A 17,243-nucleotide genomic window follows, 5' to 3' on the forward strand; every position below is an offset into this window, starting at 1 on the left:
AATCAAAACCACAATGAGATGTCATCTAACACCTCTCAGAATGGCTATTAACAAAAAGATAAGAAATAACAAGTATTGGCAAGAATGTGGAGAAAAAGGAACCCTTGAGCACTGTTGGTGGGAATGTAAATTAGTACAGCCACTGTGAAAATCAGTATGGAGGTTCCCCCAAAATATATATATGATCCAGTAATTTCGCTATTGGGCATTTACCCAAAGAAAATGAAAATGCTAATTCAAAAAGATATATGCACCCTTATGTTTATTGCAGTATTATTTATAATAGCCAAGACAAGGAAGCAACCTAAGTATTCATCAATAGATAAATGGATAAAGAAGATGTGGTGTGTATGAACGTATATATATGTATATATGTATGTGTATATATACACATATACATGTGTGTATGTATGTATATATATATATATATGAACATTACCCAGCCATAAAAAAAGTATGAGATCTTGCCATTTGCAATGACAAGAATGGAACTAGAGTGTATTATGCTAAGCGAAATAAGTCAATCAAATACCATATGATTTCACTCATGTGGAATTTAGGCAACAAAACAGATGGACATATGAGAAGGGGGAAAAAAAGAGAGAGAAGCAGACCATAACAGACTCGTAACGACAGAGAACAAACAGGGTTGGTGGAAGGAGGCTGGGGGGAGGAGGGTGGGTTAAATGGGTGATGGGCATTAAGGAGGGTACTTGTTATGATGAACACTGGGTATCATGTGTAGGTGATGAATCACTACATTCTACTCTTGGACCCAATATTATACTATATGTTGACTAACTAGAATTTAAATAAAAATTTGGAAGCAAAGAGAGAGAAGAGAGAGAGAGCAAACCAAAAAACAGACTCTTAGCTATAGAGAACAAACTGATGGTTACCAGAAGGAAGGTGGGTCGGGGATTGGGTTAAATAAGTGATGGTGATTATGGAGTGCACTTTGATGAGCACCAAGTGATGTGTGGAAGTATTAAAACACTATATTATACACCCGAAACTTATATTACACTGTATACCAACTAACTGGAATTTAAATCAAAACTTAAAAATAGGGACACCTGGGAGGCTCAACTGGTTAAGCATCCAGCTTCCAGTCAGGTCATGATTTCATGGTTCGCGAGTTTGAGCCCCACATCAAGGTCTCTGCTGTCAGCACAGAGCCTGCTTCAGATCCTCTGTCCCCACCTCTGTCTGCCCCTTCCCCCCAAAAAATAAACATTTAAAAAAAGCTTAAAAATTAAAATTAAAAATGTAAAAGAATACTAAGTTTGGCAATAGGTATTCTATTTCTTGTCATGTTTTGAAAGTACTAATATACTTCACTTAAATATAAAAACAACTCGTCTCTAACCTTATAGTAGGCCCATAGACCAAATTAAGATATTCTTCTCTGATATCTCTTCTACACACAAATGACCTCACTATAACTTGCAGCTTCAGAATCCAAATCCCTGTGGCCTTCAGTTTCAACTTTTGTATCCCAAATTCCTATGTGGGAGAATCTGATTGGCTCCTTAGTTCAGATACCCTCTCCAATTGTCTGTGTCTTAAAGGGATATCTCTGAGGCAGTAGTTTCCAAAGAGTGTCACTTATAAGATGATGCCTGGGGGTATGAGATTTAAAAATTATAACTTCAATTTACCTTTATTATTTATCTCATCCTCATCTCATCTGGCAAGAAGCTTCCCTGCTTAAAAGCCAAATGTCCCACAAGAGACAATATTTCTTGCACCAAACCCATACGCATTACTTCAGAGTTCACAGGAGGGACATGCTCAATTACAAGATTGAACACACTCAGAGGAGCATAAAGCGACCTCATCAGGTATGTATGGTTCATTTATGGTTCCTCCTTAACCAGATGCAATTTATTAATCAGGGGTCATTTTACCATAAGTAATATTGCCTGTAATATAATTGATATCCTATCTTTATATGGTTTCCAGTAGGACAGAGATAGAAAGTTAACTAAAGGTCACATTACTACGGTAGAAGAAGTCAAGGTTTTATTAATCCTTTGCCCACACTCCTCACAACGGGTCCTTTAATGTACTTAACTGGGATTGACAGATTTGATCTGAAGCTCCTCTCAAACAAGGAAACCACAGGCCAGAGAGTCTTAGTGGAATTAGGCACCCTCCTCTCTCCTGCACCACACCCACCTCCTAAATCTCCGGTCCAAAAATGCTCAGGGGACATATTGATTGCCCAGATATATCTCAATGTGCATGGGACTCTTAAGACCCATAGGAAAGAAATTTATCCCTATCTACATACAAATTGATTGAGATATAGATACTCATCTGATGGAATGATAAAAAGAAGGGGTATAGAACAAAAAAAAGGCCACATTACAAGGAGATTCAATTGCACCCCTGAGAGAAAAGATCCCCAGGACTAATAAATATTTTAGGACCTGAGAGTCAGGAGATCATTGGTTTCCAGTACTGTTTCAAACTGTTCTTAACTGCATGCCTATTCATCCTCCAAAAGTGCTTGTGTAGTGAAACGAAAGGATACATTGCTGCAGGTTCATATAATGCTCTTAGGGATGACTGAAAGCATAGGAGAAGACTGTTCCCTACTGGTTGGAGACACAGGCAAACATCGATAGAGCAGCTATATTGCTGGCAGAGGCTCCAGTCATAGGAATCCCAACACCTATATGTACCTCGACAAAAAGTAACCTCACCAGGAACACACAAACTAGTGAGACCAAAACATTCCATAAAGGGAAGGAAAACTTGGAAAAGAGGACACTTCCTTTGTGTGAATATATATGCTTGAGGACTGTATTTTATAGAGATGACTATTATGTCTCCTGTCTTTTCTACAATATGATGGTACGGCTTCTTCCTTTGAAAAGTCAGTCAACTTCCCCTTTAGTTGAAACTAGGCAGCCTTGTGACTGCTTTCAAGTCTCCAACTCTAATAATGGATTCAATCTATTTCCTTGAAGTTCTAACAGTTTTTGCCTCACATATTTCGATGCTCTGGTGTTAGGCACATACACATTAAAGACTGTTGTCTTCTGGGAGAATTGACCCATTTATCATGATGTAATGCCCCTTTCTTGCTTGTAATTTTCCTTGCTCTGAAGTCTGCTTTGTCTGAAATTAATATAGTTCCTCCAGCTTTCTTCAAAAAGGTGTTAGCATAGCGTATCTTTCTTTACTTTTAATCTGTGTCTTTACATTTAAAATAAATCTCTTATAGAAAACATATAGGTGGGTCTTCTTTTTTTAATCCACTCTGATATTCTGTTTTTAATTGGTGTATTTAAGACCATTGATGTTTAAAGTGATTATTGTTATAGCTGAATTAATAGCTACCATAAATTTTTCAGTTTTCTATGTTTCCCTTGTTCTGTTTCTTTTTCTTCCATTTCCTGCCTTCTCGTTTCAATTAAACATTTTAACTGTCTTAGCGTATCAATTCTATATATGTGTATGTATATACATATATATATATGACTATTTTAGTGGCTGTCCTTGAGTTTGCAATATACATTTACGACTAATACATGTCCACCTTCAAATAACACAATACCAGTTCACAGGTAGTGCAAATACTTTAAAACAGAATATCCCTAATACCTCCTGCCCTTTCCACCCTCATGACATTGTTGTCATTTAGTTCATTTATTCATATGTTATAATCATCCAATAATTGTTGCTATTACTATGTTGAACTGTTGTCTGTTAATAAGAAAAATGAAAGATTTTCTATTTCCTTAATTTATTCCTCCTCTAACACTCCTTTTCTTTATTTAGAGCTGATTCTATCTCATTGTCCTACTTTCTAAAGAACTTCTTTTAACATTTCTTGCAGGACAGGTCTATTGGAGATAAATTTCCTCAGTTTTTGTCTGAGAAAGTCTTTCTTCTTCACTTTTGAAAGATAATTTTACTGAATAGGAACTCTAAGCTAGTGATTTTTGCTTTCAACATTTTATATATTCCACTCCACTCTCTTCTTGCTTTCATCATTTCTCAAGAGAAGCCCAATGTAATTCTTATCCTTTGTTCTATAGCTAATGTGGTGTGCATTTTTTTCCCCTTTGGCTTCTTTCAATATCTTCTCTCTGTCCTTAATTTTCCACAGTTTGAATATGATATGTTTAGGCATAAATTTTTGGTACTTATCCAGTCTGGTATCCTTCCAGCTCCCTGGATCTCTTATTTGGTGTCTATCATTAATTCTGAAAACTTCTCAATCATTATTACTCCAAATAGTTCTTCTTTTTCTATGGCTCTTTCTTCTCCTTCTGGTATTACCATTATACACACAGTTATACCTTTCGTAACTGCATCACAGTTCTTAGATATTCTATTCTATCTTTGCATTATTTTTTCTCTTTACATTTCATCATTGGAAATTTCTACTGACATTTCTTCAAGCTCACTGATTCTTTCTTCAGCAGTGTCCAATCTATTAATGATCATATCAGACATTCTTCAACTTCTATTACAGTATTTTTTTATTGCTAGAATTTCCTTCTGATTCTTTCTCAGAGTTTCTAGCTCTCTGTTTACACTACATATGTGTCCTTGCATGTTATCCACTTTTTCCATTACAGCCCTTAGCATATAGTTGTTTTAATTTCCAGTCTGATAATTCCAACATCTCTGCCATCTCTGTGTCTGTTTTTAATGCTTCCACCATTCCTTCAAACTAGTTTTTGTCTTTTAATATGCTTCATAATTTTGTTGAAAGACATGATGCACTGGGTAAAAGAAACTGAGGTAAATAGGCTTAAAAAGGTTTTGTGTTTATCTAGCTAGGAGTTTGGCTGTAGTTATTGTTTGTAGCAGCTTTAGTTAAGCCGTATTTATGGCTTTGGTAGCTTTAGCTGTTATTTAGCTTTAGGTGTCAGAGGGTAACATATCCTATGGTATTCTTATTTTTGTCTCCCTTCCTGTATTTGGGTTTCCCTTTGTCTTCAGACTTCCCTAGAGATTTATCCTTATACAGGATCTGAGTCATGCAGTTACTTCAGTTATATACCCATTTTATTATACAGGAGAGCTATTGATGTGGTGGTAAAGTGTGAGGGAGGGGAAGTTTCTACAGTGATATGATCAGATCCCAGTCTTTTAGTGAATCTATTCCCCTACATTGTAACCTTCAGGAGTGCTTCTCAGATTTTTCCATCTTAAGTGAGACAAGAAGGCTAGAGAGAATAGAGTTGAGTAGTTGCGTTCCCCCTGGTCAGTGGGAATCCAGTAAAATCCCAATCAGTTAGGCTCTGGTAAGATAGCTATCAAGGGCAGGACTTGTCAAGAAGGAGAGAATGCTCTGGGCCTATTTTAAAAAAGTGTCCTGGACACATGAGGGACTTTTCGTCTCCCATCTTCACTGTAAGAATCTGGTAGAGTTCCTGAAGGCAAAACACATGAAAGTGTGAGGTATTTCTAAGACTACGCTCCCATGTGTGTGTTTTTTTTTAACTCTTAAACTTGTCCACACTGATCCTCCAATAATTTGTCAATTACCGTTCACATTTTTTTTCTAGTACTGGCTCCAGCAGTGATTACTGCTCTTGGGCATCTGTTCTAATATGTCATGATTCTCTCTATCTACCTATATTCAGTTTTGAGAGCAGGGGCAGTACTTTTTCCTGTAACCTCAATTCTTTGAAGGATCTAAGAAGAGTTGCTGATTTTTGGTTGGTTCAGCTTTTTCTTACTGTGAGGATGAGAGTAATGACTTCTAAGCTCCTTACATGCTGAATTATGACTACTTTGATACAGCAGTGGGGATCCTTAGGACTTCTGATACTAGGTCATAAAAAGTCATGAAGCTATTGATGATTTCCTTGAGATTCTCTCTGCAGGATGTCAGCCATCATGTAAAAATTTCAACTACCCTGACACTGCACATTGGAGAGGCTAGGTTATCTAGATTGATAACCCCAGCTAAGTTTGCAGCTGACAGCCACCATCAACTTGCCAACTATGAGTAAGTCATTTTGGATGTCCAGTCAAATCAACCCTTCAAAAGACTGCAGCCCAGCAATGTAAGATTACAGCTGTATAACAGACACCAAGTGAAAAGTGCCTAGTCAACCCTTTCCTGAATTCGCCACCCACCAAATCTGTGAGCAAAATTAAACCGTTTGTTTTATGCCACTATGTTTTGGGGTAATTTGTTACATAGTAGTAATATGAGAACAGACTTTTGAAATACTATTATACATGTGACAATTTATCTTCAGTGTGTCATACTCTTTTACCATGGAATTGATGAAGAGCAAATTAACTAAATGACTTCAATTTTTATGGAGTTTGTTCAAAGAAACTCTAAGTTTGGTCTAAAACTACTTACAACAACCCAATCCCTAATTAATCCCTGGGTCTCTGAATGAATGTATACCAACATGAAATAAGCCACAGAAAATATATAGCCCCTCTAAAGAGCAGTCTGCTAAATGCCCACCTCAGATGTAGCAATGGAGAACAATGAACAAGGTAGATCTTACCATACGCAGAACCAGAGACTATAAGAATTAGTTTGAACCTCACTCAGGTCAAGAAACTTGAATCAAGTATAAACCAAACATATAGGAATAAGGGAGACGTTTACAAGTATAGGGGCTTTCTGAGAAACGCAGTGCCTAGGATGTGTGTGTCAGATAAACCTCAAGGTTACTTAAGAGTTCTTAATAAAACAAAACAAAAAAATTGTTATAGCTATACCTTTTGAAAGACTTGACTAATTATAGAAACTTGTCACTGAATAAGAAATGTCCCTAAAGGGTCTGTTGACTGAAATATCAAGAGTTTGTAGGTATTCAGTCATGTGACCAGAAATAACAAGTAAGACCCAGCCTAGAGAGACAATGACAATTACATTATGACTTGTTCCTGAAAGTGAATTAAGATGTCATCAATTATAAGATTCCATTGACTGTAAGACATATCTCAATCAGAGATCTGAAAATGTTTCTTAAACTTCATGAAATATTTCAATGGTTTCAGATACAGAGTTACTACCCATAATCTAATTTAAGCAACTGGTTTCTCTCACAGTCTCAAAGGGAGGGGCTGGAGAAAGACCTGTAGTTTGGCCCAATCTAACTGATAAATATTAATTTTCTGCCTTTCTGCTGTCTTCTGTCATTAACCACTTAGAGAAATGAATCTAGCTTTTCCATGTCTTTCCCTCTCAGCATTCAGTTGACCTAAATTTTATCTGCGTTAATCTTTTTCTTACAGAACCTTGCTTAAGGCTGCAAAATACAGCCAATACTCTCCTACCGCTTGACTTAGTATTATTGCCTTGGTAAATACATAGTCTGATTCTCAAGTAAGAGTTTAACCAAATTTAAAAATGCTCTGAAGTTTATTGTCCACTGTGAAATATCTACTGATCATTGTAGCATTAGTTTTATAAAACTATTATTATTGGATAAAAGCTCCTCTACTAGAGAAACTCTAACTGCACCATTTTATCCCTGATTATAAATGCTTGACTCTTACTTTCTTTTTTTCAGTAAGTTCTTTGAAGTAATAACTTTATTTCCTAATACCCTCCAAAGATGACCAATGACTTTGTTTTGTTTGTATTATGAACTCATGACTTCAACCATAACATGTTTCAATCCATTGCAATTATTATTTTTGATACTCAAATTGTCCCAACTCAGTGAGACCCTCTTCAAGTTGTTCCTGAGTCCATTTAACTCAACCTCAGTAGTCTTTGATAGCTCTCTTGCTTTCTGGTATGATAAGAAATCTTGTACATCTCTGTCAGCCATTTCTTCAAGGAGCTTTGTTTCCTTTTAGTAGAAAATGGAAGTTATAAGCCACATCCAGGCTTAGTAACAAAATGCATTTTTTAAAGTTTATTTATTTTTGAGAGAGAGGGGAGGGGAGGGGCAAAGACAGAATCCCAAGCAGGCTCTGCTCTGTCAGCACAGAGCCCAATGCAGGGCTTGACCTCATGAACCCATGAGATCATGTCCTGAGACGAAATCAGGTGCCCACCCCAACAAAATATGTTTTTATTTTATTTATTTTTTTTAAAGGTTTATTTATTTTTGAGACAGAGAGAGACAGAGCATGAAGGGGGGAGGGGCAGAGAGAGAAGGAGACACAGAATGGGAAGCAGGCTCCAGGCTCTGAGCCATCAGCCCAGAGCCTGACACAGGGCTCGAACTCACGGACCGCAAGATCGTGACCTGAGCTGAAGTCGGACGCTTAACCGACTGCGCCACCCAGGCGCCCCAAAATATGTTTTTAAAAACAAAATAAGTTGTAAGCCCATAATGATGCTTCCAATTCAAATTTAGATCTATCTTCAGATGTTTCTAATAGACACTCAAGGTAAATAACCAGTAAGTAAGGTCTAGACTGTCTCCAAACACGGCAGTACTTTTGTCTTTTAGCATTAGGATCAACTGGGAAGCTTCTATAACCCTAATGCCCAAAAAAAAAGATCTCAAATCAATAACCTAACTTTACACCTTAAGGAACTAAAAAGAAAGAAAAGAAGAGAAGAGAAGAGAAGAGAAGAGAAGAGAAGAGAAGAGAAGAGAAAAGAAAGCTAAAGTCAAAGACAGTTGGGAAAAGTAATAAAAGTTATAATAAAGATAAAATAGAATAGAGAGAAAAATCAATGAAACCGAAATTAGGTTCTTTAGAAAGATCAACAAAATGTTTCATTGACAAATGTTTAGGCAGACTAAAAAAAGAGAGAGAGAGAGAGAGAGAGAGAGATGATGCAAATAACTAAGATCAGAAATAAAAGTGGGGACATTACCACCAGTCTTACAGAAATAAAAAAAAAATTAGAATGGTATGAACAATTATAAGCAAATAAACTAGGTAACCTAGATGAAATGAGGAAATTCCTGCAAAGTTATGAATTACCAAAACTAACAGAAAAATAAATAGAATATTTCAATAGACCTATAACAAGTAGAGACTGAATCAGCAATCACAAACTTCCCAACAAAGAAAAGTCCAGGGTCAAATTATTTTACTGTTGAATTCTACCAAATATTTAAAAAAATTAAAACAAACCCTTCATAGCTGCCCCGAAAAAAATAGAAGATAAGGAAACAATTCCTAACTCATTCTATTAGGCCAACATTACTCTAATTCCAGAGCCAAAAACACCACAGAAAAGAAAACTATAGGCCAATATTCCTCATTAATGTAGTCATAAACACTCAGCAAACTAGAAATAGAAAGGAATTTCCTCAATAAGATAAAAGGAATTTATGAAAAACCCACAGCTAACAAGATGCTCAATAGTGAAAGACTGAAAACCTTCCCCCTCAGATCAGGAATAAGACAAGCATACCCACTTTCACCACAGCTATTCAGCATTGTATTAGAACTTTTAGTCAGATCAATCAGGTGAGAAAAAGAAACAAAAAGCATGCAAACTAGAAAAGATGACATGATATAATACATTTTAAAAAATCCTAAAGAATACACAACAAAAAACTATTAGATCTATAAATGAATTCAGCAAAGTTGCAGGATACAATATCAACACACAAAAATCCATTTTATTTCTATACACTAGCAATTGAGGGGGAATAAGAAGTGACTTAAAGGTAAAAAGTTTCCTTTTGGAGTGACAAAAACATTCTTGATACAGTGATAGTTCTGTAACATTGTGAATATACTAAATGTCACTAATAAAAACTTTATACTGTGTGTATTTCACCACACTTAAAAAAAAAAAAACAAAACCAACTCTGATGTCCAGGTGACACTGAAGACCAATTTCATCAGAATCTATGGAGGTTTCATTATTTTCTAAAGCACTCCAGGTACTTCTTATGTATAGCTTATATATAGTAATGAGAATTTAGTAAGAGATTAGTATGAATAGCTAGACTATCCCTTGGGGATATAACAGGCATAAAGTATTAACGCCAGGTACTTAAGTATAGAGTTTTGTGTAAGTTCATTTTTATGGGGATAGGGCTTCAGAGTCTACTGAAGAGCTTATTTTGCATAGCTGTCATTAAAATGTGCAATTATTTTAGCTTTATGAAGTTTTTCCCTATTGCTTTGTCTCTTAAATTGAGATCTGAGAGTTAAATTAGAATCTTCAAATTTTGAGATGTCATTTTGATAATCTGAGAAAAAAAATTATCAGTATAACAACAAAAGTTGTCTTTTACAGTGAAACTCCCCAGTTGAATTATATCTTAATTCTGTAAAAAAAAATAGAATATTATCTATGTTTCTAGTCTTCATACACACCCCCATTCTCCCTTCCTTCCTCCTAAACCGAGAGTCAGCATCACTCTTCTGGAAAGGACCAAACAGTAAATACTTTAGGTTTTTCATGACATACAATTTCTGTCACAACTACTCACCTTTGAAACTGTAGTGCAAGAGCAGCCATAGACAATATATTAACAAGGAGGCACGCCTGTGTTCCCAAAACTTTATTTTCAAGAGAGATGACAAGCCACATTTGGCCTACAGGCCACAGTTGGTTGAATGCCATCCTAAATGGTTATTCCATATCTTCTCTCTCCTCAAACCTCCAACAACTCCTTCCCAATCCTTATCTCAATTGATTGTCTTATTTGCTGTTTCACTGAAAAAATAGAAAGCAAACAAAAGAAAAATTTCAAATTCTCCCATAAATACATCTTCCCATCTACCTTCACCTTTATTTCTTTTCATTTCTATGGTTGAAGTGTCAGTGCTCCTGGCAAAGGCCAATCCCTCTACTTAAACACTAGATTCCATCCTTTCTCACCTATTTAAGAAGAGTTCCTGCAATTATTTGCTTACTTTCTTTGATTGTCAGTTTCTCTTTCTCCTATGTCTTTTCTATCAGCCTACTATCTGCTATATCTTTACCTTAGAAACAAAGAGAAAAAAAAAGTGTCTCTTGACCTCACTTTCCCTCTAGCTATTATCATGTTTCTTCCTTTCTCTGTACACCAAAACTCCTAGAAGTCCTACTATCTTTAATTTCACTTCTCTATTCTCTCCTGAACCCACTCAAATCAGATTTTCATTCCCAGCACTCCTATCAAGACTACTCTTATCAACACCCCCAGTGATTTCCATATTGCTAAGTGCAACAGTCAATTCTTTGTCTTCTAGCTATTTAACCTATCAGTCACAGTTGACAAAAAGATCAGTTCTACCTCTTTCTTCATTTGGCTTTCATGGCATCATACCTTCCTGGTTTTGTTCTTAAACTAGCCAATCTTTTTCATTTCCTCTTCATCTTCCTGATCCCTAAATATTAAAGTACCTCGGACTCAGTCCTTGGACCTCTTCCATTTTCTACCTACACACACTCCACTGGTGACCTCAGCCATCCTCATTGCCCCTCCATATAACCTATATCCAAATGACTCCCAAATTTATATCTCTGCACTAAATTCCAACGGGATATTCAGCTGCCTACTCAACATCTCCATTTCAATGTCTTATAAAAAACTCATACCTAGTTCCACACCCCCCTCCGCCCCCCACCCCGGCAAAAAAAAAAAATCTGTTCTCTCACAGTCTTTCCTTCACAGAACATAGTGATCTCAATATTCAAAATTCTCAGTTCTAACCTCTGGAGTCATCTGTTCTCCCATAGTCTTACATACAACATTTCATCCATCAGAAAACACTATTTGTTTTACCTTCAAAATATACCCAGAATGCAAACATTTCTCACCACTCTTACTGCCCGAGTCTAAGCCACCATTATCTCTCAACTGCACTATTTCAAGACACTCCTAGTAGGGCTTCAAGCTTCAAACCTTTTTTCCATACTGTGGGAGATGCAGGAGAGAAGCATCAAAGGAAAAGACTTCACATGGGAAGGGCTGGAGAAGGTGCAAGGCCTTAGGACATGTTTACATAGCACTGCAGCTGGCTTACAAGGAACGCCTAGAGCCATTAACAGTGTCCAAGGCCAGATCCTCCTTCACACCTGACCCTTCCTAGTGTTATAGAAACCAATTAACTCAAAATTCAAACTTGAAAAGCTAAACCATTAGATTGACCAACACACTTGCTTAGCTGACTTTATGCATGTAGTCTTTAGCAATTATCCTAATAAAAAGAAGCTTCATTCTAGGGTCGGGCCGGCCTCATTCCGACTCGAGTATGAGGACCTTCACTTAACTGCACTTTGTTCGCAGACTCATCTTTTGCGACTCCGGCCATACTCCCTGCAACATCTCACCAGTCTCTATGTACAAGAATCAGAGTAATTCTATTAAGAAGTTAACCTAGAGAATTTCAGCTCCTGTCAAACTGGAATTAGGGTACTCTACTCTATCTCTCCCACTAACTACAGCTAAAAATTCTAAACAAAATACAAAATAAACTAACAGCTGCCTCTGCAAGGTAAACACAAGTGGTAGGGTAGGAAGATGAGGACTCCAAGGAAGACCTAGTAGCAAGTAACAAGAAATGAAGCAGCTCTTTCTCCTACCCCCATTTGGGAGTAATGTCCCCTATGAGATGGAGCTCTTTTAATTCTCCTGGATCCACCCCAGATGAGATCCAATAATAAAGGTACAGTTACTCAGCAGCAATGACAATGGTGGAGAGAGGGAGATGGCCATATGGCCTCACATATCCTTTGCCCTCACCACCTAGCCTCAGTACAAGGCCTCACTGTGGAAAAGTATGCAATAAGGTGGGAGGAAAAAGCCTGTGCTTTCTAATCAGAACACCAAGAAGGAAAATCAAGGAAGCCCAAAAATATAGAATATCACAGAAGCAAGAGTTGGAGAGAGGTAACTTTTAAATCATTAATACTGGGCTCACTTCTGAGCTGTGCATGCATGAGACTACGCAGAATTAACATGGCCAAGGCTTGAAGGATTTTAATAGAATCCAGGATCTCTTAACATTACGTCTGAGATAAAATATGAAATTATTCAACACACAAAACCAAAACCAGAAAAATCTCAATAACTCTTAAAGGAAAGGCAATTAACAGGCACCAACACCAAGATGACCCAAATGTTGAAATTACTAGAAAAGACTTTAATTCAGTAATTATAACAATACTCCAAAAAAGTAGGCAATATGCTCTTAAAAGAAATGGAAAGATAGAAATTTTCATGGAAAAAATAGAGGCTGTAAAAAAGAATCAAATGTAAATTAATTCAGAATGGATCACAGACCTAAATATTAACTATAAAACATAAAATTCCTTGTATAAAACATAAGAGAAAATCGTCATGAGTGTGGAATAGGTAAGAAGGTCTTAGGTCCAACAATAAAAGTATGATCCAGAAAAGAAAAAAAACTGATAAACTGCACTTCATGCAAATTTAAAACTTTAGTACCATGAGAGACACTATTAACAGAATGAAAAGACAAGCCATAGTTCAGAAGAAAATATTCACAATTCACATATTTGACAAGGAAAGTGTATCCAAAATAAATAATCTCAAAACTCAACAGAAAGAAAACAACCACCCAATAAAGCAATGAGTAAAAGATAAAACCCCACATTACAATCTAAATTTCAAATAATGGATTACCTAGCCCTGGCTACCTTTCAATTGTTGCTAATTGCCTAACACCAAATAAAATTGCCTAACACCATTTCATCAGTCCTTTTCCCTCATGAGTTCTTAAGAAAACATACTATCTTATAACTCTCTCCTTATGTACCCCCCCCCAACTTGAGACTACAAAGTTAAATGTCTCCCCTTTTTTGGCTGCCATTAGTTATTCCCCCTAGCTTCCCCAATAACACATATCTCAGTTCCACAAAATATTCCTTCAAAATAAAAATGTAGATATCCTTCAATCCTATAATACTTAGTCTAGGAATCTCTCCTATAGCAATGCTGTCACAAATTCATGTTCTCTATGGCACTATTTGCCACTTTACAAAATGGAAATGACTATCCACCTTTGGGGAAATGCCTTAATCAATGATGGCACGTTTACTCTGTGGAATACTATGCAGTCACTAAAAAGGAGATAAAATCTGTATGCAGTGAAAAGCCTAGAGAGAGGGAAAAAAGAATTACGTAGTGCCTTGTACTGAAGAATAATGTGAAAGTATATGGATACCTAGAAAAATATCAAGAAGCATACACACCAAACTTTTAGCAGTGGAGAGATATTCGTGGGTGGGAGTGATCCTAATCATATTTCTGTACTGAATTATTTTACAGCAAAACTGTATTAACAATGAATTTTTAAAGTATTTTTTAACCTGCATAACTTTAACAAACATATTCATCAGGTTAAACCTAAACCTCCTCAGAGAAAACCATTTTCTCTCATATTAAAGTCTTATTTTCTTTATCACATAATCTGTCATTAATTTGTAAAACAATTTTACTGTCCCTCCCGTGGAAGGTTAACAGGACAGGGGTCCCATCTGTTTTGCACCGTCCCTCACAATAATTATTATTTGTCTCCAGAAAACTGATAAATTGTAACCTATCAAGAGGTAACACGTACAGGGCAGACCTGTTCCTGCTAAAATTAAGCTGTCAGGGGGCACCTGGGTGGCTCAGTCGGTTGAATGACTTTGGCTCGGGTCATGATCTCTGGGTTTGAGCCCCATGCCTCGCTCTGCGCTGACAGTGCAGAGCCTGGAACCTGCTTCAAATTCTGTGCCTCCCTCTCTCTCTCTCTCTGTCCCTCCCCCGCTCACAATCTCTCTCTCTCTCTCTCAAAAATAAAATAAGACATTTTTTAAAAAAGACATGTAAAAAAATAAATAAAAATAAGCTGTCAGTGGCTCTTCACTTAGTAGTGGTACAGTGCCGGCAAGGGGATTGATAAATGTGTACTTAATGAGTGAATAAAGTTAAGTGTACACCTAGTAGACCTGGACCACGAAGAGGATGTACATAGCGTTATAAAAAGGAATGGTGACAGAGGCCTAACCATGCTCCGAGTTCGGGGCCTCCTAACCTACAGGCAAGGTGGACTAATGGAAAAGCTAAAACCAAAGAAACAGGCACAAAAAAAAAAAAAAAAAAAAAAAAAAAAAACCGTAGCCAAACAGGGAGCAGCGGCGTCGGAACTTGGGCCGGAGTGGGAGGGAATGTCAGATCGGTGCGAGCAGCTCCACCCAACAGAAAAACGGATGCACCAGAATTCCGGAGCAGGAGCCAGGTGTCCAAAGGAAAAGGCAAGGCCTTCGGAGTTGCGGAGATTTTGTAGAGACCTATGCTACGCTCGGCGGAAAAGGAGAAAATGACGGCTAATGAAAGGGACAAACAGCTATGCAAATAGTAGAAAGCTACCTTTCCACCCAAGAACTAAGCTGAGCGGTGAAACCAGGTGGCACGAATATGTTGGCGTCATCTCGCAGCGCCCGAATCACTACCGAGAAAGGAAAGGCCTTGGTGAGTGGGAAAGGGAGGCCTTCTGGAGGTCACGTGATACACAATAGGCCACCCTTCCCTTCTGGCGAACGAAGTTGTAGGTAGAATCAAATTAACAGGCCAGAGAGAAACTTATTTGTACTAAGAGTTCAAAGATGTCTAATATAAATTCATTGTCTCACCTTTCCTACCTGTGTTGTAATTTAAAGTTGCCCCCAAAAAAGATGGCGGCACAGGCGCTGGGTCCTACCATAGAGACTGAGGCCTAGAGAAGCCCGTGCACGCCTTTTGTGGGCTGAGACTCGTGCCCTAGCGCCCGGCCTCCGTCAAGGAAGTTCGGGGCTTGCGGGCGGTCGTGAGTTCCTGCGTCTGCGCGAAGATGGTGGAGGAGGAGAGGGTCCGCGTGGTTCGTTGCGGCGGCAGCGAGTTGAACTTTAGGAGAGCTGTGTTCTCTGCGGATTCTAAGTATGGGGCCACCGCGCACTGTCAGCCGGGCTGAGGGACGTGAGTCCCCGGGGAGGGGGAGGAAAGAACTGTCAGGCCAGTCCGGACTCGCCAACCGGCGGTTCTGGGCTCTGGGAAGGGGGCGCGTGCGGGAGTCCCCAGGCCACGCGTAAGGGAACCGTTGCCTGAGTGCTGCTTAGAGGAGTGAGAAACCACTTAGTCCCGTGGCACTGCAGGCTGAGGCTTCTTTACAGGACAGTTTACCTGCAGGTGGTTGAGGGACCGGGGGCGGGCCCACGTGCCTGGAATCAGCTCCGCCGTGGGGCTGCGAGAAAGTCCGGGCAAAGATCTGTACATCACTGCCCTTGCAGTACTGCGAGGAGTGTTTTTTCGGAAAGAGTCGTGACTTTGAATTACTGAAAGATCAAAGATTTCCATTTTCTCCACACTCTTCTTTCCCCTAAAGATGTATTTTGGCAACCTTATTGCAACTATGCGTGATACTGATGTTAGAGTCTGTGCGGAATGATTACGTATGAAAGCCCTGGTGTCTATTCTCGGGACTTCAGTATAGCTGGAAACCAAACTACTCCCTGGGTTCAAAACCCGGTTCTTACATTGTGTGACCTTTGCAAGTTCTTTATCTTTGCCTCAGTAGTCTCATCCTAAAACAGGAATAATATTTTTGTAATCCAATTCCTAGGGTTGTTGAGAGGGTTAAGTGCTTTAATACATATAAATCAGGTAAAACAAGCCTGGTACTTAATGGCTCAGTGTGTGTCAGCTGTCATTGCTCTATTGTCAGTATAATTTACAAATGACATCTCGTAGAAAGAGGTTTTCAAATCATTTAAGGACAGAGTGACCCTTAGTTAATTACCCCTTTCTATCTTAGAAGAGTAACGGTAATATCTTAGGAAAGTTTGTATCCCCCACAGTGTCTTGCTTATGGGTGTATGATAGTTGTTGAATGCATGCATGACTGAAGGAGTTTTCATAAATAGCAGTAGAGGCAAGAAAAAAAAAAAGAAGAATCCTTGGTCTTTACATGAACGAGAGCTTTGTTGATATTCATCTTATAAATCAGGAAGAAACTGAGATTTCAAGGTGTCAAAGTTCTGCTTACAGCTAGGAATCCAGTTTCTTTTTCCAGTGTAGTGCTTCTACAACTTAGGATGAGATGCAGTATTTCATTTACCAAGTCCTACAATTCGTTTTTAAGTATTTGTCAGCTACGTATTATTTGTAACAAGCTGACATGATAAAAATTAAGATAATTTTAATATTGATCCTATTTTCAAGATTTTACAGTCTAGTGAGAAAAAAAATAATTAGTAACAGATGTTGCATACTATGGTTCCTTGGGAGTTACTAAAGAGAGAGTACTTCAGACTGGCGAGGATGGACAGGTTGCTGAGGAAATGACATTTAGGCTAGGCCTAAATAGGTGAATGGTATTTTGACTAGAGGATATGGATGGAT

General features: G+C 38.0%; 1 protein-coding gene and 1 long non-coding RNA gene across 4 annotated transcripts in view; one reads left to right on the forward strand and one right to left on the reverse strand.

Moving 5' to 3' along the window:
- Positions 1 to 15,643, reverse strand: part of LOC106979725 (uncharacterized) — a 201,848-nt gene extending 186,205 nt beyond the window's left edge. Inside the window, exons 1-2 of one of the 2 annotated variants that reach the window (XR_008295483.1) lie at positions 15,500 to 15,643; positions 10,362 to 10,588 (exon numbers count right to left, since the gene is read on the reverse strand). This is a non-coding gene — a long non-coding RNA (uncharacterized LOC106979725). The other variant, XR_008295484.1, reaches the window with a different exon arrangement.
- Positions 15,119 to 17,243, forward strand: part of WDR75 (WD repeat domain 75) — a 30,769-nt gene continuing 28,644 nt past the window's right edge. The window contains exon 1 of one of the 2 annotated variants that reach the window (XM_015077656.3): positions 15,119 to 15,338. Coding sequence is in view for 1 of the 2 variants with exons in the window: in XM_015077655.3 (XP_014933141.1) it covers positions 15,697 to 15,782 (86 nt within the window). In the remaining variant the exon portion in view is untranslated. Of the gene's footprint in view, positions 15,339 to 15,652; positions 15,783 to 17,243 lie in introns of those variants that run through there. The other variant, XM_015077655.3, reaches the window with a different exon arrangement.

This window comes from Acinonyx jubatus, chromosome C1 (assembly GCF_027475565.1).
Source record: "Acinonyx jubatus isolate Ajub_Pintada_27869175 chromosome C1, VMU_Ajub_asm_v1.0, whole genome shotgun sequence".
Taxonomy (NCBI): Eukaryota; Metazoa; Chordata; class Mammalia; order Carnivora; family Felidae; genus Acinonyx; species Acinonyx jubatus.